The sequence below is a fragment of the Strigops habroptila genome, chromosome 2, assembly GCF_004027225.2.
Source record: "Strigops habroptila isolate Jane chromosome 2, bStrHab1.2.pri, whole genome shotgun sequence".
NCBI classification, from domain to species: domain Eukaryota; kingdom Metazoa; phylum Chordata; class Aves; order Psittaciformes; family Psittacidae; genus Strigops; species Strigops habroptila.
Genome location: NC_044278.2, coordinates 57,076,287 through 57,100,025, shown reverse-complemented (window position 1 = coordinate 57,100,025; position 23,739 = coordinate 57,076,287). Strand labels below are relative to the sequence as shown.

The 23,739-nt window shown below is 38.8% G+C and overlaps 1 protein-coding gene across 21 annotated transcripts in view; it reads left to right on the top strand.

Annotated features, from left to right (window-relative positions):
- INPP4A (inositol polyphosphate-4-phosphatase type I A) overlaps window positions 1-21,827 on the top strand; it is a 124,336-nt gene extending 102,509 nt beyond the window's left edge. For 20 of the 21 annotated variants that reach the window (XM_030476998.1, XM_030476989.1, XM_030476997.1 and 17 more), the window contains 8 exons: window positions 720-892; window positions 2,328-2,451; window positions 3,300-3,426; window positions 3,808-3,948; window positions 5,242-5,339; window positions 8,208-8,320; window positions 8,695-8,849; window positions 18,757-21,367. In XM_030476998.1, coding sequence (XP_030332858.1) covers window positions 720-892; window positions 2,328-2,451; window positions 3,300-3,426; window positions 3,808-3,948; window positions 5,242-5,339; window positions 8,208-8,320; window positions 8,695-8,849; window positions 18,757-18,889 — 1,064 coding nt within the window. In that variant the 3' untranslated portion in view covers window positions 18,890-21,367. Of the gene's footprint in view, window positions 1-719; window positions 893-2,327; window positions 2,452-3,299; window positions 3,427-3,807; window positions 3,949-5,241; window positions 5,340-8,207; window positions 8,321-8,694; window positions 8,850-18,756 lie in introns of all 21 variants that reach the window. The other variant, XM_030476987.1, reaches the window with a different exon arrangement.
- Window positions 21,828-23,739: the final 1,912 nt, after the last annotated feature.

The window sequence follows — 23,739 nt, the reverse complement described above, 5'->3', positions numbered from 1 at the left end:
CTAACTCCCATCGTAATCACTATACTTAGTGTTTCTTGCTAGCTAGCTCTAAGCCTTCAAAGCCACTCAGCAGACAGAGAACACTTAAAAGAGTACCTACATGAATTTTTTCACCTCTCTGCCTTATTATTCCTATGCTGCAAACGGGAGATAAGCATTGTCTTACCTCACTGACGTGCAACAAGGATCAATAAGATGGTGATGCAGTCGAATGATACACTTACAAGTCCACAAAAGATTCAAAGGCAAGATATTTGGGAGAAATCTCATTGACAGAAATGGCTAAGCAGATGTTCACTATTTCTGTTATATGATCGACTCCGTAGTGTCTGTCCATGCACACACTATGAAAGGGTATGTTTGAACATGCACACACAGTTATATACACTTGTGTATATAGATATTCATGTTTCTGTTATGCTTTCCAAATCAACTATTGCATAGCCTGTTCTGTGGGCACAAATCGGGAAGCTATTATACAGTCAGGAAAGTCATAACAGCCTTGCAGAGTAGAATTCTTATTTTCCTCATGTGATAACCACTCTGTAAGATTACTTAATTAATAACAAGCAAGGAGTAACCATCAGCCAAAATAAAACAAACCCTAAATGTGAATTATCAACAACTTCAACTTGCAACATGAAGTTTCTTCTTAATGCATGTTTGTTTGTTTCAAATAAAGTACTTACAGTGCTGCTATTTTGTTTTCTTTTAACCAGGTGAATGGAGTGAAGCTCTTTATCCCTTGCTGACAACACTCACAGACTGTGTAGCCATGATGAGTGACAAGGCAAAGAAAGCCATGGTCTTTTTATTAATGCAGGACAGTGCCCCAACAATAGGGCTCTGCCTGAGCCTTCAGTATCGCAGGGATGTTGTCTTCTGCCAAACTGTAAGCAAGCAAATACGAATGATTTGATTGTACTTTGACATGTGGTGGGGTTTTTATGAAATCTGAAAGATTACTGTTACAAGAATTTTTCATATCTGTTCTACTCTCAGGTTTAACACTGTGATCTCCTCTCACAGGAGATCCTGTCCTTACTGGTCGTTTATATGCATTTGACAATATATAACTTAAGTGTCCCCTGGGATACACATTCACTATTTTAAACAAAAATTATTCCAGAACTAGTGAAAATATACTGCTTTCTACAGAAACAACCTTTGCCTTCCGATGCCACCACACTAAAACCAGATGTGATGGGGTGGGGGGGAAAGCCCATGAGAAGAAAGTGTACTCCCTCAGTTACCTTTTGTTGTTTTCTGTATTGAGAAAACCAACAGGACCTGCAGTAGCTAAGGAGAGAAGTCCAGCTACAGGGAGAGAAATGAGTGCTGGGGTTTTTTTCCCAGAAGTTCTGTTTCTGGGCCTGCTGGGGTTGCTTTCAGTGGTTAGCAGGTGTCTGTGCTAAAAAACCTTCCACGTTTCTTCTGTCCACTACACTTCTGTAGTGTGTCTACTTCCCTGTGAAATCAGTATCTCATTCATTTATTTCAAACAGCTTATCTCTTGGACATTGTTTGGTAGGGCTGTTGTCCAAAAACGTAATGTCTCATAGAGATAAATTCAGGGAATTTTTCTGTCCAAAACCCGCTTCATATTGGAGATAATTTTTAAACTCAGTGCTTTGAATATGTTTACGCATTGTAAACAGGACTTTATTCCCTTCTATTTAATTCTGTAACAGTCATACACCTGTGTACATAGTATATGGCAATCACCTGGGAAATTCCTCTGTTGACAGAGTGACTTAAGACTAGTACTATTCTTAGAACTTAGTGCTCATCTTGGTACTAAGTCTTCGGGATGTTGTCCTGAATATCTTGTAACACCAGAGTTGGAATCTTTGCATAATGCAGATACTGCATTTTAAAGTTTTCTTAAGATGACATTTAAAAAGAAAAAAAAAAATCATTTATTCATACTATCAAAATTTAAGGCTTGGAACTAGCTGCGTTGCTTTCCATCTGTAACTAAAACAATTCTCCAAGGAGACTTCTTTGTAATTCATAAGTTGTAGACCCTAATACAAGTGATTGTATCCAGAAAACAAATAGACACGAGATCAACAGCAGTCCCATTTTAGCAGAGCTTGCAAGATGAAGGCAGTGTTCCCTAAACCTGATTTTATGAATGTTTTGGGCTTTTGTTGGTCAGTTGCCTCTCTTCAGCTTTAAGAAAAAGAAGAGTGATATTTAAGGGAAAAGAGCATCAGTCTGACAGATTTTATGGCACTTTTTATATGCGATATTGTTTCTTTTTGGGGCTGAAGAGCCTTTTTCATCTTGAATAATTTCACTTTTGTCTGTTTTCTCTCCCATAGCTGACTGCTCTCATTTGTGGTTTCATTATCAAGCTGAGGAACTGCCTGCATGATGATGGATTTCTAAGACAACTCTACACCATTGGCTTGCTGGCGCAGTTTGAGAGCCTGCTGAGTACTTATGGTAAAGGCACAGGGCAAGTGGGTGGTATTAGCTGTTGAGCCAGCAAATTCTGCATTAAATTGGCTACAGCAGAATACAAGTGTTTGGGACAATCTGCAGCTTAGCTACAAAGTGATTTTGAAAACTGAAGTTCAAAACCAGATTATATCTAGAGCACTTAATTAGCTAACAACTCTGAAGTTCTTCACATTTAATTGAATTACTTCTGAAAGAGAAACTGTTCTTGCTTTATAATATAATGTCAAAGGTTTAAAAAAAATAAAACGTATCTTAGTGATTCTTTTTTTTTTCAGAAAAGAAATGGATCAAAGTTTTGGTAAATTGGGAGAAATTGTGCCCAAAATACACTTTTTGAATTTTCTTGGCCTCCTGTAATCTTACAGCACAAAGTAAAATTGAAGAGAGAATACAAAAAGGGAAAGTACTTAGTTCAAAATGTTTCATTCCTCTGTCTGAACAGCCATCTGGATGTCAGTTAGGGAATGCTTTGCTGAACAAATCCAGAATATCTTGTGACTTTTCCAACACATTTTTACAACACAGAGGTTATCATGTCTGTGACAATGCAGAGAAGTACTTACTAGCATCATCTAAATTGAAAAATCAGCATATATCATCTACTAGAACAACAGTAGTCTGGACTGTGCTAGATAATTGGTGTTTTCTAAAGTCATAAAGTCAATCATGACATTGTCTGCAGTCTGTAGGTCAAGGTGAAGGCCTGGGCTCCAGAGCCTCTTTGTCCATAGGCCTTCTTTAAGAGAGCGATGACCTACAATCATCATCATTTTGATAAAGTTGTACATAATGAGTAATGATTACGATTCACTTTGTCTTCCATGATTTAGGTGAGGAGCTGGCAATGCTGGAGGACATGAGTTTGGGAATCATGGACTTGAGGAATGTAACCTTTAAAGTAACTCAGGCCACATCAAATACATCTACTGACATGCTGCCAGTCATCACTGGAAATCGGTAAACAAAGCAAAACAAATATACCTTTTATGAGATGGGGACATGCCAAAATTTGGCTTTTACTACCCAAGTTGTAGAAGAGCTGCAGTATTAATGAGCAGAGTGAAATCAGCTTTGTTCAGGAAATTGGAAATCTGATTGAAATGCCCATGAGAATGTAAAATCAACTACAGGTTGTGCAGGCTTGCTTTTGAACTAGAGTAGCTTTTCTGATTAGGAACAAGCTGTGGCAGTTCCTTAAAGTCCTCAGTTTTGACTGATACTTTTTTTTTTTTAATAATTGTATTATGTTCTAGATGTTATCCCTCTTTCCATAAATAATACACTCTCGGAATGTAGCTTTTTGATCTTTATGTCTAATGGCTGTTTATTTATTTGCAGTGATGGATTTAATGTGAGGATCCCCTTGCCAAGCGCCTTGTTTGATTTGTTGCCGCGAGAGATTCAAAGTGGCATGTTACTGAGGGTTCAGCCTGTTCTTTTCAACGTGGGAATCAATGAGCAGCAAACCCTAGCAGAGAAGTATGTGTTCAGTCATGCAAGCTCAACCTTAATGGCAGCTCAACAATCTCCTCTTCTGATGGAAGAATGTCTCCATGGAGTCGCAGTGTTGCATTACTAACAGTGATTCAGTTTCTCCAGTACACAAACAAGGGAATACTGAATGAAGCTGTCAAATGCAAAACAAACAAAAGGAGGTCCTTCTTTACATGGCATGTAGCTGTGGAACATCTTGCCTCATAGGTTTGAGTCTAGTGCAGGTTTATGCGGTTCAGAAGTGAATTTACAGACGAGGAAACCTATCATGAGCTGTTTTAATGCAGAGAGCTGCGTGTGACTTGAGACCTCTGTGAGTGACAGATCACTAAAGGCTGAGAAATCATTCTGAGTATTGCTGTGTATTTGCCCTCTTGGTTTTGCACCCTCTTCTGGCCGCTGTCAAAAAACTGGATAACGGGCTAGGTGGACCTTTGTTTTAACATCTCCTTGCAGTACTTAAGTAATGCAACACTGGTCTTGTAAAGCTGAAATACATAATTATATAATTATACATGCTAGGGGAAGAACCACCAGAGCTTTCCTCTGTTATGGCCATGTCCTGTAAAGAATACATTGACAGAGCAGTGCTCTAATGGAGAACTCCAGTGAGGTCAGGCACATGCATGTTGTGACAGCAGCCTTGGTACCAGGATAGAGTGTATAGTGGGGGATAACTAGCAGTTATTCAGCAGTTACAGTTTTCCTCTGTTGCCTATAAAGGTGACTAGCATAGTTACAGATGTCAATACTCTGTGTGTATATCTATGTATGTAGCTATAGTTAGCTGAGATGGCATTGTTGACAATATCTATTACATTCATGGTTTATTACTCCTAGATCCATATTTCTCATTTACATTTCTGAGGTCAAAGTTCTCAATCCTATATGTTAATGTTATGGTTACTATTAGCTTATGAACTAAACTAGTAAATCCATTATTAAAAGTTTGAATTTAGGTAAAATGATTTACCAGAGAGGTATTTAATATTGAAAGACATACACAAAAGCCAAAGAATTTTAAATACTATTTTCTGCAAGATTTTTCTTTCACCTTCCTTCCCACTTTTCACCTCACACTCAAGTATTTTCTTTTTCTGTAATGAATCACTACAACACTTCTCTGTTACACTTTACTTGGCATTTGAATGGTTAGGAATTACATGGGATGAATCTTTAAACTGTTTTCTGGTAGTCATATTGCCAAACGCCAGCATTTCAAAGAAGAGGAGGAACCTTTTAGTTGGGCTTGACTGTTCCCTTCTTCATCTTTTAAAGGTTTGGAGACACCTCACTGCAAGAAATAATTAACATGGAAAGCTTAGTGCGGTTGAATTCGTATTTTGAGCAGTTCAAGGAAGTTTTGCCTGATGATTGTAAGTATTTGGTAATTAACGGCAAATTTGGTTGAACAGCACATTCAGGGTTTTTTTTTGCTTCATGGTAGTTGTTCAATGTTGATGTTATGCTCGCATTAGTTACTTAGAAATCTCTTAATACTTTAGTATTAAGTAGAATAGATTCAAGAGGTTTAAAGGTCAGACTAATTAACTTTCCTTTTCAGTTTACTTTTACTTTGTATCTCTTTCTAAGTGGCATTATGTACTGTATAAACATACAGCTAGGCAGATTGTCGTGAGGGGAAGGCATAAAAGTGACAGGTTATAGCAGTTTTGGTCACGTTCTCTGCAGTTATGATAACCTACACAGAGAGTAACGGCCAGTTTTTAGGAACTTAATCACTTTCCCTCTGCTTATCCTCTGGCACTTTCCTATAATTGTTGCATCTGCAGCCAGCAACAGAGAAGTCTAGCACCTGGAAAAGAGGTAATAGCTACAAGCTTGAATTTTACTGATTACATAGGAAAATTTCTTGCTTGTTACCGTTTTTCTGGGAGGCAGTGGCATAAATTTTATTTATGTGTGACCACAAAAATGGAGAAAATTCATTGATTAGTTGTTATTAGTATCAAACATCTTGTAAACTAATTTCATGGGTCCCACAATTGCATTTTTATTACAGAAATACAAATGCAGCAACATGCAACAGGATAGTAAGAATTCTGTCTGTTAAGTATGTTATTGTACTTCCAGTTACGCCTGGATTTTTTTTTTTGATGCAGCTGAGAGCAGAAGCTGTTTCCCTCCTTCCAGGCATTCATAATCCTGCATAATTAATTCTCTGAAATTTTAGCTGTGAAAATTTAACTTTTTATTGCACAGTAGTCTAGTATTAGACTTTCTTGTAAAGTTCAAAAGTTAATCAATTTAAAGTTATTTTTGTTCTATTTTTCTCTCCATTACTAAATTTCTCTTTCTAATCTTCCTTAATATTAGTTCCCATTCAGCTCCTTTCTCTCCTCATTGATTTTGCTTGCCTTTTTTCTTTAACTTCAGCCTCTTCCCTTGACCCCAAACTTCTGGTGTGGATCCAATAATCTTTAAGCTTTTGCCTTTTTTTCTTGAAACTTTGTTTAACTCTACAGTCTGTTTTGTGCCCTGTCATTTGTTCCTTCCCTTTTCATGTCTTCAAAACTGTTTTAATTTTGTACTTATTTTCCTCTATTTTTAAAGAGCACTAGTGCTGTGACCTTGAGTTTCCCATTTGCCAGTAACATGCCTTATACCAGTGGTTTTTCCTCAAGTAGCTGGAAGTTGTGAATAAGGCTGGCGTGCAGTGTTGGACAGGTGGCATAAACTTGCTTCTTAACAGTGAAAGAAAACAAAATAGCCTTGTGTCCATCTGCCTGGTCTCCCTTACTCTGGTTATTTGTCATTACATTGATCCGTGCCATGTGAAATGAATACCACAAAGAGGGAAAACCCACAGTCTGCCAAAACTTCCTTCTGCTTCACTGTTTGTCCTGGGTAAATGTAGACGTATTGTACCTGGTTTTGCAATCCAGCTCGGACAAATGGTTTGTGTTTATGAAAATTTAGCAGTAGTTTTGATTAAAGTGTGGTAAAAAACTCTAATGGTGTCCCCACCAGTAGGTGTGCTAGAGATACTTTGTGAACAACTGAGACTATGTGAACAAACCTGGGACTCTGCTTGTTATAAGGAGGGTTTGAGGGTGTTTTGTACCTCCTCTGGGGCAATATTTATGACGTACAAAGTGAAACATACTTTTACATAAACTCTTGTCAAGAGAGAATAACATTTTGCATTTAACTGTAAAACAGGTGGTTATTATGACCTGCCAGTGATGTAGTCTGTGGTAAGTAGAGGCAAAAGAAAAACCAAATGGATTATTCTTGGGGACAAGAGGCCTAGTGAAGTATCTGCTGGCAGCTTGCAGGTAATGTTCCCTTCAGGAACAATACACAAGGGAAGTTGATTCCTGATCCACTGTCCTCTGTGCTCTTAATTCTAAGCACTGCAGAATTTCTTAAGTGAATTACTGTCTTAGCTTCATTAGCTCCTCGTCTTTAGAAATACCTGGGGAGATGGTCTGTGTCATGTTTTTGTTTACAGGTATTACTTTCTTTCTAGGTGTAGAGTTCAAGCAGAGCAGACCAGTATAGGCACAATATTGCTAATCATAGAACAGAGTCATTTAGGCTGAAAAAGACCTTCAAGATCAAGTCCAACCATTAACGCTGCCAAGTCCACCACTAAACCATGTCCCTAAGTGCCATCTCTACATGTCTTTTACATACCTCCAGATATGGGGACTCCACCACTTCCCTGGGCAGCCTGTTCCAATGCTTGATAATCCTTGCAGTGAAGAAATTTTTCCCAGTATCCAATCTAAACCTCCCCTAGCGCAGCTTGAGGCCATTACCTCTTTTCCTATCATTTGTTACCTGGAAGAAGAGACCGACCTCAAACTCACTACATCCTCCTTTCAGGCAGTTGTAGAGAGCAATAAGATCCCCGCTGAGCCTTCTCTTCTCCAGACTAAACAACCCCAGTTCCCTCCGCTGCTCCTCACAAGACTTGTGCCCTAGACCCTTCCACCAGTCTTACTCCCTTTGTTCACTCTCTTATTATATTGCTATCAGATTCTGAGCCCCTGAGGTTTTAAATGAATATGTATTTCCAGTTGATTTTAATTAAAATTGAATTTGTTTTGTTGGTGGTACTAAGTAATTAAGAATTGAATTGCAAAGCTTACAAGCTTTCACTCAAGAAAACATGATTGTGTTTGCAACAGGCGTGTAGGAACACTTTCCACGTAACTTATCTTGTAAAAGTGTTGAATACAGACAAGTAATTGGAGTTGGTTTTGTTTGTTTTATAGGTCTACCTCGATCTCGTAGTCAGACGTGCCTGCCTGAACTTTTAAGATTTCTGGGACAAAATGTACATGCAAGGAAAAATAAGAATGTTGATATCCTTTGGCAAGCTGCTGAGGTATTTATTAATCTAAGCATCTCTGCATAGTGCAGCTGATTTTCTGTATACATACATATATTTTCTGTATACATATGTATTTTCACCTCTTTTATTACTGATATGTTCCAATTTTTTCATTTGCTTGCACGTAGCTTGGAAATGCTGACAGGTTAAACCTCCTCTAGAATGAGATATGGGGAGATAAAATGTATTTTCCACATCAGTAATTTCCCTACAACTCATGCAACAAAGTTCTGCTTTCTCAAAGATGACATCTTTTGACATCAAAGTCCTACACAACATTTGTGTCTCTCTAAGGGGAAGTACAGGTGTGTTCTCTGGCAGAAGGTTATGCATGAGGAAGGAATGATGAATTGTATATCCATTTCTAGATATGCCGCAGACTAAATGGTGTTCGATTTACAAGCTGTAAAAGTGCCAAGGATAGGACTGCCATGTCGGTCACCCTAGAGCAGTGTTTGATCCTACAGCATGAACATGGAATGGCTCCACAGGTCTTCACCCAGGCTCTGGAGTGTATGAGGAGGTAAGAGTTTGACTTGCGTCACTTATTCCTAACTGAAGAACCATGCAAACTGCAGAGGAGCAGAGGTCTCTGTTTCTGTCAAAAGGAAAAAAAAGTGAAGTCAGAAAACTGCAAAACTGACTGCTAGAATTCATCCCTCCCTTGCATGTATTAGTGAGCTGCATATGCTAAAGCTGGTTGTTACCAGATTTGCATCAGATGGGCTTTAGTGTCAGCAGTGAATTGGGAGTTTTCAGAGAAGCATGTAAGAATGTGTTTTCAGTTAATGCTGAGCTTACAGAACAGGAAACTGGTGCTTCTCTGAATGTTGTTTAATGATGGGGTTACCTGAACTGTCATAGCACTGGGTTTCTTAGTTCTAGATCAGGCAGGTTTCTCAGGGATGATCTTTTATTCTTGGAAACACAGACACCCGCAGTTTGCACTGGTTTGCCACATGTATTCTTTAGCAGTGAAACACTGTTCACTGGGTGAAATGTCAGTATGGGTGTTTCACGATACAGCAACCAAATTTCATCACAACGTGTCAGTGTGCTGTTGTCATATCAATATAATGATGTTCTGTATTCTGAAGCAGCAGAGATGTTTGCAGAGTTAAATGCTGTACTAAAAAAAAAAAAAAAAAGGAGAATCTGTTTACTGTTGTTCAATGCCTTGTTTCAAGCACTGCTGGAAAACTCCGTAACTCACATACCAAAAGAAAGGATAAGAAATCTAGCTTTAGTCTTTATCAATGTAGTTCAACAATGCTGTTCAGTCCTGTTTTTCAACATTCACTCTTACTGAATGTACTGTACTGTGTGTCTTCTCACCAAATTCTCTAGAGTGTTCAATTCTCTTATCCTTTCTGTATGTTTTTGCTGTTTGACCCTTTCTTACTCTTCAGTTACCTGGAAGGAAAATGTCTCATATAATAACACTTGCAGCCTCTTACACTAATAATTTGGGGTTTATATCTACAACTAATTGGATGTCAGTGGACTTCTTTTATTTTCACTTTTTTCTGCATTGTTACAGCGTTAGTCCAGTACATGAAAACTGCAGTCAGAGACTTAATTAAGCCTTGATATTAGAAACAAAATGGAACAGCTTTGTGAGGGAGAAGTTATTAAAATGGAGTTAAGCAGCTCTCAAATATCTTTATTTAATTACTCAACTTGTCAACTTAGACATCTGAAAGAAAAAAAGCTTTGTTGCACAGTTGTTTATTTAGAGTATATAAGCATAAAAATATATAAGAATAAAAACTAACCAAGTATAATATTAGGAATTTTATTTCTTTAAATTTGTTACTGAGTTAATGTTGTTTTTTTAATGCAGCTGTGGACACAGTAGAGGCAGAGACTAATAACAACATTGTTTTGGAATATCAATTTAATAGAACAGAGGATCAGATAAAATATTGACCCAAGAAATGCATTGCTTTATGTTGACCTACACATGGATATTGAAAGAGGGCCAATTTAATCAAAACCTTGGGCTCATGTTCTAGCAACATCAGAGACTTGCTCTGAGAGGTGAAAGACTTGACTTTCTCTTCTTCTGTTAAATCTTTGACTGAGAGAGATTGTGCAGAACAAATACTGACTAGTCCTGAAGGAATACTAAGATTAGACTATTCTTCAAGCCCATCACTCTTTCTTCCTCACATCTCACATCTCATTGCTTTTTCGGGTAGGCGGTTGTGATTTTAAAATTATTTGCCAGTTCTGCTCAGAACAATGGCAAATTAGAATTAATGAAGCTTAACAAGAGAGTGAGCATTACGGAACAACTATGTAGGAGTCCAACTCCACCCAAATCCATTTCAGCCTGGACAGGATGATCTGAGCTAGATGACAGACATAGGAAGTGAAAAGGTGGCAAATTACTTCCAGGCATTCAGAAAACTTCCTTTTAACTTGGATCTTTTTATTGTGCAACTGCTGGAAAATGAAGGCTTGGTTCGGTCTTGAAGACTTCTGAAGTTTCTGGGGCAGTTGGAAGGACAGGAAAAGTACTTAAAGAAAGCGGGACTCAATGAAAGTATTTCACCTCTTCTCTACTGGTAACTTTCCAGACAAGAAAGCATCCTTGCTTACACTCTTCTTGAAAAATTAAGAAAGCACCCTCTTCTTTATGTGATGTTGGTCTTCAGAGGTGTTAGTTCCCACTTACTTTTCACAGGGACTTCCTTTCCTTCCCAGTCTTGTGATAATTATGTATCTGTGATAGTTATGTTTAGTGAGAAGGACATCAGGGAGAGAACATCGAGTGCTCATTGCAGATTCTTGCAGAAATTCACAGATAAAAGTTTGTGGTTTTCATCTTAGAAACAAATATCCTATTACAATAAACTCACTTTTCCTTAAATAAGTTGCAGCTTTTTCAGCCCCGAATCAAATATATGGTAACTCACAGCCTACAAATCATGATGATATGTCTGGAAGTCCAAGCTACAGAGGAAATGACTACCTGGCCAGTAAGGCAGACCAAAGGCAAAATCCAACTCACTCACATAGCCTCTTCCATCAGCAGCAGTGCCAACACTCCCCACTAGACCTGTGATTCCCTGACCTCCTTTCCCCTTTGCGATTACTGGCCTGTCAGATATGCCAGTGGAGCTGTTTATGTGAATATGTTCCAATCCAGTTTCAGTCAGAATCAGCCTGGGTAGCAAAATCCTTCAGACATTTAAGGTAGCCCAGCTCATTTTCATTAAGCCAATTAGGAAGTTCAGCCAACAAAGAAAAGCTGTCTCTGATAGGGGCTCTTGAAAAGCAGTTGGAAATGGGGTGAGGGAAATAATCTCTTCCAGCTGCCATGGTGCTGACTAAAAAGATGACATAATGAAGCCTTGACAGCCGTGTTTGCATATGACCACTCACTGCCATAAAACAGCCATGATAAACAGCTTGGTTGGACTTCTTCACTGGTTGACCTGTTTTAAGAATACAATTGTGGTGAGTTGACCTTGGCCACCTGCCAGACTCCCACCCAGCTGCTCTCACTCCCCCTCCTCAACAGGACAGGAGGAGAAAATATGATGAAAAAGCTTGTGGGTTTAGATAAAGACAGGGAGATCCCTTGCCATTTACTGTTACAGGCAAAACAGACTTGACTTTTGCCAATAGATCTGAGCGGTGAGAACCAAAGACAAAAATTACACCACCTTCCCTCCACAACCCCTTTGTCCCAGGCCCAAGTACTTCACTGCTTCATTCCCAACTCCTCTACCTCCTCCCCACATTGAGCAGTGCAAAGGAGATGAGCCTGCCCCTCTACTCTGCTCTCCTGAGACCCCACTTGGAGCACTGTGTGCAGTCCTCAACATAAGAAGGACATGGAGCTGTTGGAGCAAGTCCAGAGGAGGCCACGAGGATGATAAGGGGGCTGGAGCACCTCCCATATGAAGACAGGCTGAGGAAGTTGGAGCTGTTCAGCCTGGAGAAGAGAAGGCTGCGTGGAGACCTCAGAGCAGCCTTCCAGTATCTGAAGGGGGCCTACAAGGATGCTGGAGAGGGACTCTTCAACAGGGACTGTAGTGGTAGGACAGGAGGCAATGGGTTTAAAATTAAACAGGGGAAGTTCAGGTTAGATATAACGAAGAAGTTCTTTACTGTGAGGGTGGTGAAGCACTGGAATGGGTTGCCCAAAGAAGCGGTAAATGCTCCATCCCTGACAGTGTTCAAGGCCAGGCTGGACGGAGTCTTGGGCAACATCATCTAGTGTGAGGCGTCCCTGCTCATGGCAGGGGGGTTGGAATTAGATGATCTTAAGGTCCTTTCCAGCCCTCACTATTCTACAGTTCTATGGGGAATGGAGGTTTGCAGTTGGTCTGTAACAGCTTCTGTCTGTTGCTTTTTCCTCTTTCACTCTTCCCCCACTCCAGCATGGGTCCTTCCCAGGGGCTGCAGTCCTTCAGGATAAACTTGCTCCTGCATAGACTCTCTACAGGCCCCAGTTTCCTTCAGGAAATATTCACCTTCTCTACCACGGGGCCCTCCATGGGCTGCAGTGTGAATATCTGCTCCACTGTAGTCATCTCCATGGCTGCAGGGGAATCCCTGCTCCAGCACCTGGCACACCTTCTCCCCTCCTTCTCTGATTTTGGTGCTAATTGGGCTGCTTCTCCTATCTGTTCCTGCCACTCCTCACTGCCATGCAGTGTTTTGCTTTTTCTTATACACACTTTGCCCAAGGCACCACTATCTTGGCCGAGGGGCTCGGTTGTGCCTGAGTCCACCTGGTTGTGGTGGGTCCATTTGAGCTGGCTGGGGCCAGCTGTGTTCGACACAGGGCAGACCCAGCCTCTCCTCGTGTAGAGGATTCCCATACACGTGCTCGATTATCAGGGAATTTGCTTTGTCTCTTTACCCTGGTCCTCTCCAGGTAGTTTGCTGATGAATGTTTTGATTTAAGACACTGTACAATTTGGCATATTTGGTATTTCCAAAAGGTGACTTTTCACCCCTCAGCTGGAAGCATTTACATGGGCCAACAGTGACAAGGAACACACTTCCCAGCTCTTGCCTCTATTTGCACTGTATGTGTCTGTGCATATGTCTTTGTGTAAAATTGAGTAGCTCGATAGCTTTAATGGTACAGATGTGGCATGTGATGTTCATAACATCATCTTGTCATTTTCAGCCTTTCTTCCTTCTTGCCCTCTCCCACTGTTTTACTTCCTTATCTATATCCTAAACCACTTTCCCTCCTCTAGGCTATTCTGTTGAGCCTTTATCCACAAGTTTCCAGTCAGCATTAGCTTTCCACTTACTGCTTCTCCTGGGCACTTACACACATACCACTGTCCACATCACTACAAAGATAATTGGGATTTGTAGGCATCACAGATTTGATCTGCCTTTATCCAGTGTAGGCACCAGGAGGTGAAAACATGTTTTGATCACCAATTTTGATGTGTTAACCCAGAGCAGAAATACAATTGGTTTAGTTCCCTGCCCACCTAATTCCGTTTGACTTGAAATGTCACCAGCCTCTGAAGGCTTTTTTTCCCCTTCCACTACATCTAAGGGTATCTCTGATGTCTTCCAAGACATTGTCTGTTGGTTACCTAACCTTGCTACGTAACCAGCAAGGTTATGTACCACCTTTTATGGATGGAGTGAGTGCACTTGTTCTAAATGCAACACAGGTTGCATTTAGTTCTTGCTTTGTAAACTGAAGATAGAGTTGAACTGGACAGGGTATAAGAGAAATCCAAAATGAAAAACCACACTACAAAGCCTCAGGTTACCTGAAGAGGTGTTCTCTACTGTTGGCCTTTGGTGCTCAAAGCAATGTAGGAAGCAGGGGCACAACGAGATGGGCTGTGCCACATGTCTTGCCTTTACATGCATGTATTGAGGCACTTCAGAAACATGCATTTTAGAAAGCATATTGATACACACTTGAATTCATGTTGAAGCAGAAAACTGAGTGGGTGGTTTGGGGTTTTTTGTTTACATATTGAGGAGGTAGTTAAGAGGTTAAATTATATCACTGCAGCCTACGTGAAAAGATGTTTGAAAGGGTCAAATACTATAATGGTTATTCATGTTCAGCTTGCTTTTCAGAGCTCCACTTCTTTGCAGCATGCAAAGGCATGGCAGAGCAGCATGGGATATTATTGCTTGGCAATCTGAAACAATGAACATGGAAAACCATTTATGTTCAACCTACATGTATTTATTTTTAGTAGACTACAGTACTTCTTTCTTATTTTTCTCTTTTATTCTCTTTCCCTCTCCTTATTTCTGTAATTGTGCTGAAACATATTTTTGAGACCTTTTCCCACTCTTTCTTTACTTCATCTTCTGGATTTTGTTGTGCTTTCTTCCATGTTTTTTCATTTTCTTGACCACCTTGTGTTGCCATCTCTTTTTATACATTCATTTGCATGTCCGTCTTCCTTTATGTTTTATTTTCCCTCCTCCCAACCTTCTTCCTTTTCACAGCATTGGAACACGGGAGGTAGTCACCCAGAAGAACTTGAGTGGCTTGGTGCCCATCCGAGATTTCAGACTAGATCCCAGCCTCCTCTACTCTATTCCTTTACTAGCTCTGAGCCCCAATTTACTGATTGTGTGGCTGTTTCTGAGCATAGCTTACCTGGTGGCCAGATTACGTTGCAAGTGAAGATAAAGTTTAAAAACAAAAACAAAAAAAAGCTTGAATGTGTGTTGCCACTTGGTACCTGCTGGACAAAGGAATGTGTCATAGCATTGTCTGCCAGGAATTATTATTATGCCTTACAATTTTACGTTTCTATTGTACTAAACTGTAAATACACATCAAATTATTTTATCAAAAAGAATTGTATTGAAACTTTAAATTCTTGTTCTGCTTTCAGTGCTTGTAACATAGTCTGACATTGGCCTGTTACCTCGTTACTTTAGCTGGCCTGAAGATCTCTTACCAAATATAGTTTTGTGTTACTTGTTTCATGTATTCCAGAGAAAGGAACTCTGTCTGAAAAGAATTTGTATCTTTTGTATATTTAAGGTGTATGCTAATCTTGCCTTTCATTTTTACGAGGTATGAAGAGAAAAATAAAAACATGGGTGGGGTTTATAAGAAATTGTAAGAAATTTATTTAAAGAAATAAACAAATTTCTACCTTCATTTAAAACCATAATATCCAAATTACATTGCTGAACAGTTTGTAGAGCCATAGTCTTGTTCCTTTCTCATGGTTAAGTATGTTCTAACAGACCAGTGTACCCACTCAGAGAACAACTTGCAGTGCACTGCATGTAAAATTCTTTCATTCTATTTGTAGATCTGCATTTTGTAATGTATTAAAGACACGAAGTGAATGACTTGTGGTTAGGAAGAGGATGTAATTGCCATTGGCCTGCTAATGGTCCATTATCTGTTTCAGGTGCTCTATTACAGAACTTATTCTGAAACAGGGTCATTCTCATCCTAAAAGTTAAAGATATCAGTCTTTAATATTTCAGGCAAGAAGAGGGACGTATCAGTTAGCTCCTTTAGTAGGTGCGTTCGAGATTTTCCATTGGGCTTTGTTTTAATTACACTAGACTAAATATTACTGTTATTTCCATTTTTAAGCGTTGGACAGCTTTAATAAATTATGATGTTGATAGTGGCTTAGAGATAAAGGAATGGTGGTAAGTTAACATTTATTTAAGCGGTGAGACTAAAGCGGCTTACCTAGTTTAGTCACGCAGAATAACTGCAGATGAAATTTGGTCATTGTTGATACATAACGTCAACCTGGAAGAGGCATATTAAAGATTTCGTTGCTGCAGTTGTCTGGTAGAGCTTGTCAATAGCAATAGCTGATTAAAAAACCTAACCTCATTTAATGTACTTTGCTAAATTCATGAAGGGATTTACTTCGCTTGGTGCCTGAGATGACAGAAAATTGGGCTTTTGAGGAGAATTCTTCTAGTACTGTGATTTCTATTTTCTAATATTGTTAACTTGCTTAAAAAACATAGGTAGCTATAGCTTTTATTATCAGTCTTAATGGAATTTGAAATTACCTGCTGAGAGAGGTAAGCATAAGAAAAGAAAAAAGCACAGTTAGAATAAAAAATAGAGCAAAATCCTAAATTTGTTGAATATTCTAACTAAAAAAAGAAAAAAAAAAAGTATGTGGTTATATTTGTGTCTTCATGAAATCAAACTGTACAGTACTCTGTCTCCTGGTAGTTTTCCTCACTATTCTTCCAATTTTCTTTTAAAAGGAAAACAAAACCAAAACGAAAACAACAACCAAAAGCCAAACCAAACAGAAAGACATACATATCTCTATATATTTGTATATATATTTAAGCATGTATCCTATTTATTTTTAATTGCAATGGATTTAGGTAAATCCTTACTGCTGATGAGATTTAAAATTGTGGTATGAGGGTACTGGACACATCCATGCCCTGTGCTGGTATCTAGTACCACTATGTCTCTGTACAGATCATTTCTTCTTCCTGCTTAACACTGGTTCATTTGCTATGGGTACCAAAATCTGCCTTTTTACAAAGTGAACAAATGTCAGGTTGGACTGTGGCTTTGCTCTTGCAACGTGATGAGTGTCCTGGGCTCAGTCTAACAAGATGTGAAAGTACTTTAGTAGGTGTTATCTCCACTGAACTCCCTGAGATTATGAATCTGTTTAAATAAAGCGTAAAGGCTTTGCTCATGACTATCACTAGGGTTTTGCAATAAGACCACCCTTAAACTTATCTAGAATAAAAACCCAGGCTTTTTGAAAACAATATAGTTATTTTCTTCTTTTCTTAAGCTTTAGTGGGGACAAGTTTTCATCTTTTTTATTTTTAGCTTGGTCTGTGCTGTCATTCAGGCATTCAGATTTAAACTGCTGTAGTGCACTCTGCTTATGTGCCTCCAGAAGAAGAAACACAGCACATGAGATGGTGTGTGAAATACATCTTTGTCGTCATCTCTGTGGCCTCCTTGTGCCACGGAGGTGCATGTGCAATAACCAGATGCAGTGGGATGAATTATGAACAGAATGATTCACTTTGGAGTGAAAATGCTCATCTGATATCCCATATTTGCTAGTTAACCATTGTTTTTATTAGTGCTCTGAAGTATAATTTGTGCCTGTTTTTGATTAACCTGTTTGACTGCAACAGCCTCAGGAGGAGGAGTTTCTGTAAAACACAAAGCAATGCCATGAAAACAGTGTCATCACGTACAATCCATTCTATAAAAGGCAGGCACAGAATGTTCTCTGGAGACAAATTTCAAACTCACTTAAACTTTATCTTAAAGCAAAAAGTTACAATATTTTACGAGGTCGATCTAGGAGGTACATACAGAACACAGTTCTGGTCAGTTAAACTAGCCAAAATTAGAAGAACAGTGAGGTCAGTTTGAGAGAGCTTTCAAACTGAACGGGAATCCAAACCCTCCTTTTCAATCAGGTGACCACAGTTCCTGTGGTAGATGCTGCAGCATCTCCAGGACAGGAATAAAGTGGCATTTCCACCATAAGATGCTGTACTGTACACTTTGCCATGAAGTTCTAGTATTCGTTGTTTAGGTTTCAGTCCTCTATCAGGGAAAGACGTTCTCCTGCAAGCCTAACCTGATCTATAATATATATGTAAACAATAGTGCTTCCTCTTTGTATGTCTGTTTCTGGATGTAATCAAAGGAACTGTGAAGTAGATTTACGAGTGTAACGAAGCCTTATAACTGGAGTAGTTTTTTATTGTAGCACAGAACCTCTTTGTAATGTGGGGCAGTTGCACCAAAGCATTGGGTGAAAATGAAATTCTCCACAGCTTTGTTTCATTGGGGTGATGACTGTCAGTGCAGCCCAATCTTTTTTGCACCCACACAAAGCTGGTGTTTCTTGATGAAGATTTTTTTTTAGACTGTGTTGGTTTTCAAGTCAATTTATGCATACAGAGATTACTGGAAAGTCATTATTTTTGTATCAGCTCTAATCTTTAAGTAAGTACTGATAATACTGACATACAGGGAACAATAAAATTACTTCCAAGCTCTTGTTGAGACATCAGCAGTTTTTCTTTTTCAGCTTAATATATTAATAAATTAGCAGAACTGCTTTTAAGCAATCTCTTGGGATCCCTTGTGCAGTGAAGCGGCATGTGAGCTCCTGAAATACATGAAACCATCGGGGAAAGAACTTTTTTCAGTAGATGTGCTGCTGCTTTTTAGAAATGCAAAACTAGCAATCTGACATAGCATGTGTCCATCCTGTGTGCTTCTGACTGGCATTGTATGATGAGTCCTCATTTTTAATATTTGCAGTGGCAAATTAATTAAGCGCTCATTAAATATAACCAACTTTTTTTTTTTAATGCTATAAAATAACCAGTTCATTTCATCTTAGTTTAAGTCTTTTTTATTTTTCTTTTTTTCCTTTTTACTGCTGTCATTTTTTGTGCTTGTTTTTTTTCCCCAGTGAGGGTTGTCGCCGAGAAAATACAATGAAGAATGTTGGATGTCGCAAGTATGCATTTAATTCCCTGCAACTGAAGGCTTTCCCAAAGTATTACAGGCCTCCAGAAGGAACTTATGGAAAAGTTGAAACATAAGCATACTATGTCCTTTAATTGCTGTTCCATTAAAACGTGTGGATACCCTCTAGATTAATCCGTGATTTTGTCATCCAGAGGAGATAAATCACCTTTTTGTACGTTTCGCTAGGTTATCCAGAGCATGTTACTTACAGAATTGGAATCTCTAGTAACAATTATTCTGACACCTTAGCTTGAGAATAGTGTGATGACGCTCTGCCCGTTTAAATAGCCTTCAGTGTATGTAAGACGACCAGATATTGTGCTACTTCCTAATTACCTTTATGCAGATAGCTAGGTACCTTCTGGGTGGGCAAGGACTCTAGGAACGGCATTGGGCAGCTGTTTCACGTCACATCTTTTATACTGAGTTGAATTTGAGATTGAGCTTTTCATAAACTTTTTAAAACTGCAAGTAAAACTCAAAAGTTGTAAATAAAAAGGGATTGGATCCTAGACGGTCTAATAGCTGTAGAATGCATTGTTACAATCAAGAAACAGAAGTTTAACTTAAAAAGAAAAAATCCGCACAATAAAAACCAGGAGTATAATTTGGTTTACTGTATATAGGATGGCATCTTCATACATGAGATTAACAGTACAGAAAAGGCCAGGCATATGAGGTCTGGTTTCTAGTTCTGTCCAAATAAAACAAATTCCTATTGTCTTTGGCAAACAAGGACTTGGGCACACATCTGATGTTAAGAACTGTTTTGGAAACATGGCGATGCTTAATCATTAACACCAGCAACAGTTCCCCCTGCCCTTCCCCACTATAAAGCAAATGCAACAAGCAAGTTGCTAATGTTGCATGTGACATGCTGGGTCTGTCCCATGGTGTTGTATATTAATTAAGGCATTTTTACCCATGAATTTTTATGTCACTTCTGGATTGTCAGTATCTTGGGGAAGGGGTTAATATTTTTTATTCATGTTTGATTTTTTTCTCTCATATCAATTTTGTATGTCAATACAAAAATGCTCAAAGTGCCCAGTGCATCCCCGTTACTCCATAACCCAAATTGGTTTCTGTTTACCTTTGCGTTTTACCTGGGCAGGTATTCAGAATCCAGGGAGGGGGAAGTATGACTGTTTTCAGGGCATTTCTGAGGAAGGTGGCACATGCCCCATGTTGATAGAAAGGAACTGCTCATGTGCTACCAGTACTGTGCTAGAACCACAGTGCGTTCCAGCTTATGACCAGGTGATCAGTTTGATAGTGTTTGATAAAAAACATTCAACAGATCTCCTCAGAAATAATCTTCCAAAGAATGCCTTTGAAACTAAGATACCTTTTTAAAAAGCAGCTAAACCTTAATTTCCAAATTTTAACAAGATTTTAACAGAATCCCTAACAGGATTAAATCAGCCCTGGCTAGGTTCCTTCAGCACACTGTGCCCTGTCCTTCTTGGTTTCTAAGAATGTCAGTTTTAGAATAGAAAAATCTGCCCATTTATTCTTGTGAAAGTAGCAACAGCCAGGTAAGTATATGGCTGTTTTCTGGTTTCTTTCTCCCTCTCACTGATGTTTGTCTGTGCTGTCACTGCTCTCTCAATCAGTCATGTTCATTCTGCTCCCATGCAGGTTTGGGGGTTACAGGTCCAGCAGTTTTTGCATTTTGCTTGTTGCAGTTTTAACGCTGAGCAGCATGTCAGAGAGCCAGGTCAGAGAGTGTTCTGCTGAGCAAGGCTGTTACTGTTAGTTCGTCTCTCTCGGACAGCAAAACACTGAACTGTGTGCAAAATCTGTGCATTGTAGTACCTGTCTCAGGTGTGAGCAAATCACCTACAGTAGAACAGTCCCTTGGGAATTTTACAAACCCTGTTCACCAATTAATAAGTAAATAAATGTTGGTTTTGTTTTATTTTTTTGCTAATGAGTAAACAAATATACGGTGAGAAAACTTTTCAATGGGATCTCTTTGGACAATGTTACTCCACTAGTTCTGCTCAACCTTCACTCCCAGGCCCATTATTAAATGCTACATTTATTTTTGTATAAACTATACTCTTTGTATCCCTTAGTTTTTATGAGTTGATAATTTTATTTTGTATATTTCAAACATAGGGAATTATATTTTAAGTCCTGTATTGTTACACTAAAATCTTGTGATGTTCAGCTTCAGAAGAGAAGAACAAGAGGTCTGTTGTAACCATTAACAGAGCCACTCTCTCACACTGTGGCCAACCATCATTAGATCTATTCTCGAGCTTAGCGAGCCTTTATTTATTTTGTATACCAATGTAATCAGAAAAAGTGGCCGAATTTTGTATGTGCATGATTTTTGCTCACCTTTTCAAAGTGGTGGAATACCAGTCTCAAGTACTGCGTTATTTTGTTTAAAATATCCTGATTTCAGTATGCTTACACGTAAAACATGGTTGTCCAGCTAACATCTTCTATATACGCCAGTGTCAGTACATGCACGTCAATGGGCTTGTTTAAAGGGCACAATGAACAGTAAGATCTTGGGCAGTTCATCAAGAAAGGAAAACCGAAACTTGAAATCTACATAGGACGCTTCACAAGGGTGAAGTAAGCTTTTCTGTTGCACAGGAGAGGCGAATTTAAGGATTACTGTAAAAATAAGTTCTGTCTAATGTTCTTTTTTGAGTACATTTTTTTTTAAATTATAAAACATACAAAGGTAAAAAAAAACCTGTTGCCAAGTATGTTCTGTGTATGTTCCGTGAAAGTACCTACAGCACAGTTGCCTTTTGTTTCATTTATACATGTAAAATTATTGTATAATACAACACTGTTTTGTCCCAAGACAACTGTATCTGCCAAGCTTTGTGCATTGAAATATTTTTATTTATTTGGTTTTGGGCAGTATTAATATATCATAAACATATGGCTACTGTTTTAAATATTCTAGTTCATCCAATCCATGTATGCTGTAAATGTGCTAGTCTTTAGGATGAAAACCAATAAAGAACTGACAAGAATAACAAATGATGGTGTTTGTGGTAAATTACAAGAAACACTTTTGGATTCCTTGACTTGCTGGCTTTATTTGTTGGAGAATACGTTTAGCCAAGTTGTGTATGGAGGTATTTTACACAGACCTGCGAGTCAGGAGGCAGCTCCTTCTAAACCCCACTAAAATACAGCTGCTATCAATTTTCTGTAGTTAAGCCAGGCACTGGTTTGTCCCACATGCCATACATTCAGCAGCAGTCAAACAAAGAAACAGTATGAGATTATTTTTGTTCTTAATCTTATACACTTTCTCCATGAATCTTCTATGAGACCTTCCTGAGCTTTCTTCTCTTTCACTCTTCCTTCCATTAATAGAATCCCTTCTCTGCTGCTACTTCCCCTTCAGCCAGCTCATCCCTCCAGTAGCTTTAATCCTGCTTTTAAGCAGGGATAGGTTGTCATTGTTGATTGTCATTTTGGTTTCAGGTGAAATAAATTTAATGTAATAGCATAACAGAGAATAATCCAGAGCATTCTGATTCCTGCAAAATATGAAGAATAGAACATAAAAATGTAATTCTGCTGTCACTGGAACTGCCAAACAGAATTTTGTTTGCATGAGAGGACTGAGGACCACTGGTGGGGCTCAGTGAATCAGTTTTTTTAGTTGCACGGAAAGAAGAACAGTACCAGAAAAAAAAACCAAAACAAACCCATGCTGCTTTCATTCAGAATGCAAAAGGAGAAGATGCTTGGCAGGTGGGAATCCCTAAATTGCAAATGCAAAATACATTTACATACATGTGTGCATATATACATATCTGTATTTCAGAAGTGTTTAATTAGTGTCAAATACTATCTGCCAGTGTTCATTTTAATTTAAAAAGGTGAGGTGTTTCAAAGATGGTTGAAAGTTTAACATCTTTAAAAGGTGTTCTGAACTATTGGAGGGATTGTCACTTTGAAACTGACATGGGCGCCTCCATAAGGATTGCTCCATTCAAAACCCAAGGTGACTGTGAATCTGGGTTGCTTGTGGAACCGTAGCTGTGTGAGGGTTGTAAATGACGCTGTGAGGAGCTGCAGGAAGCAGCAATGACTGCATGCTTCGGTGCATGGAACCAGAATTCATTCTGTCTCTTTGCCATGACTTTTGCTATACAACAGCCTTCAGGCAGGACTTGCATCTCTGGAACAGCCTTCTGTGTAGAGGCACAGACTGCACTTCAGAAAGGCTTGCCTGATACCACAAATGTAACATGTTAAAGCTTGAAACATGTACTCTGACAAATGAGAAGGAAATTTAATAGATGCTTGAGATAATAGAAAACCAAGAAGATGACAACATAAAAATAGGAAAGCACTTGTTTAAATCAGAAAAGGAGTCCTCATCAGAAGAAATTGTAAGTAATTTTGGTGACCAAGAGTAAGCTTTTTTGGTGTTTTTCTGTTTGTGAATTCCTAAAAATTTCTAAGACCCACCTCAGAAATGTTATATCTACATTGCTACCAACCACATATGGGTTTGTTTAAAATAGCTCTCCCTAATGAATGACAAGACTTTCAGGCTATGAATAGGAAAGCTTAACAGCAACCTCTTTTCCTCACATCATTTTAAATGTCAGGCAAACCTTCTGCTCCCAATGAATGAAATATTTTGCCTGTTGCAACTCCCTCCCTTTGGCAGCATGACGGTGACATGTGGAGCTCAGTAGTGTTCAACGTGATCAGTTGATGACAGGAAAACATAGTTCGTAAAAGCCTGGTATCCCTGCCAAACATCCCACTTTTTTCCTTTTTTCTTTAGATTGTGCCAATATTAAGTTGTTTGTAATTTGCCAGTCTGGTCCTATAATTTCTGATGTTTCCTGTATTCCACACAGACTTCAGCACCAAGAAGTTCTTATTTTTTGCAGTGGCTGTTGTATTTGTGCATATACCCCAA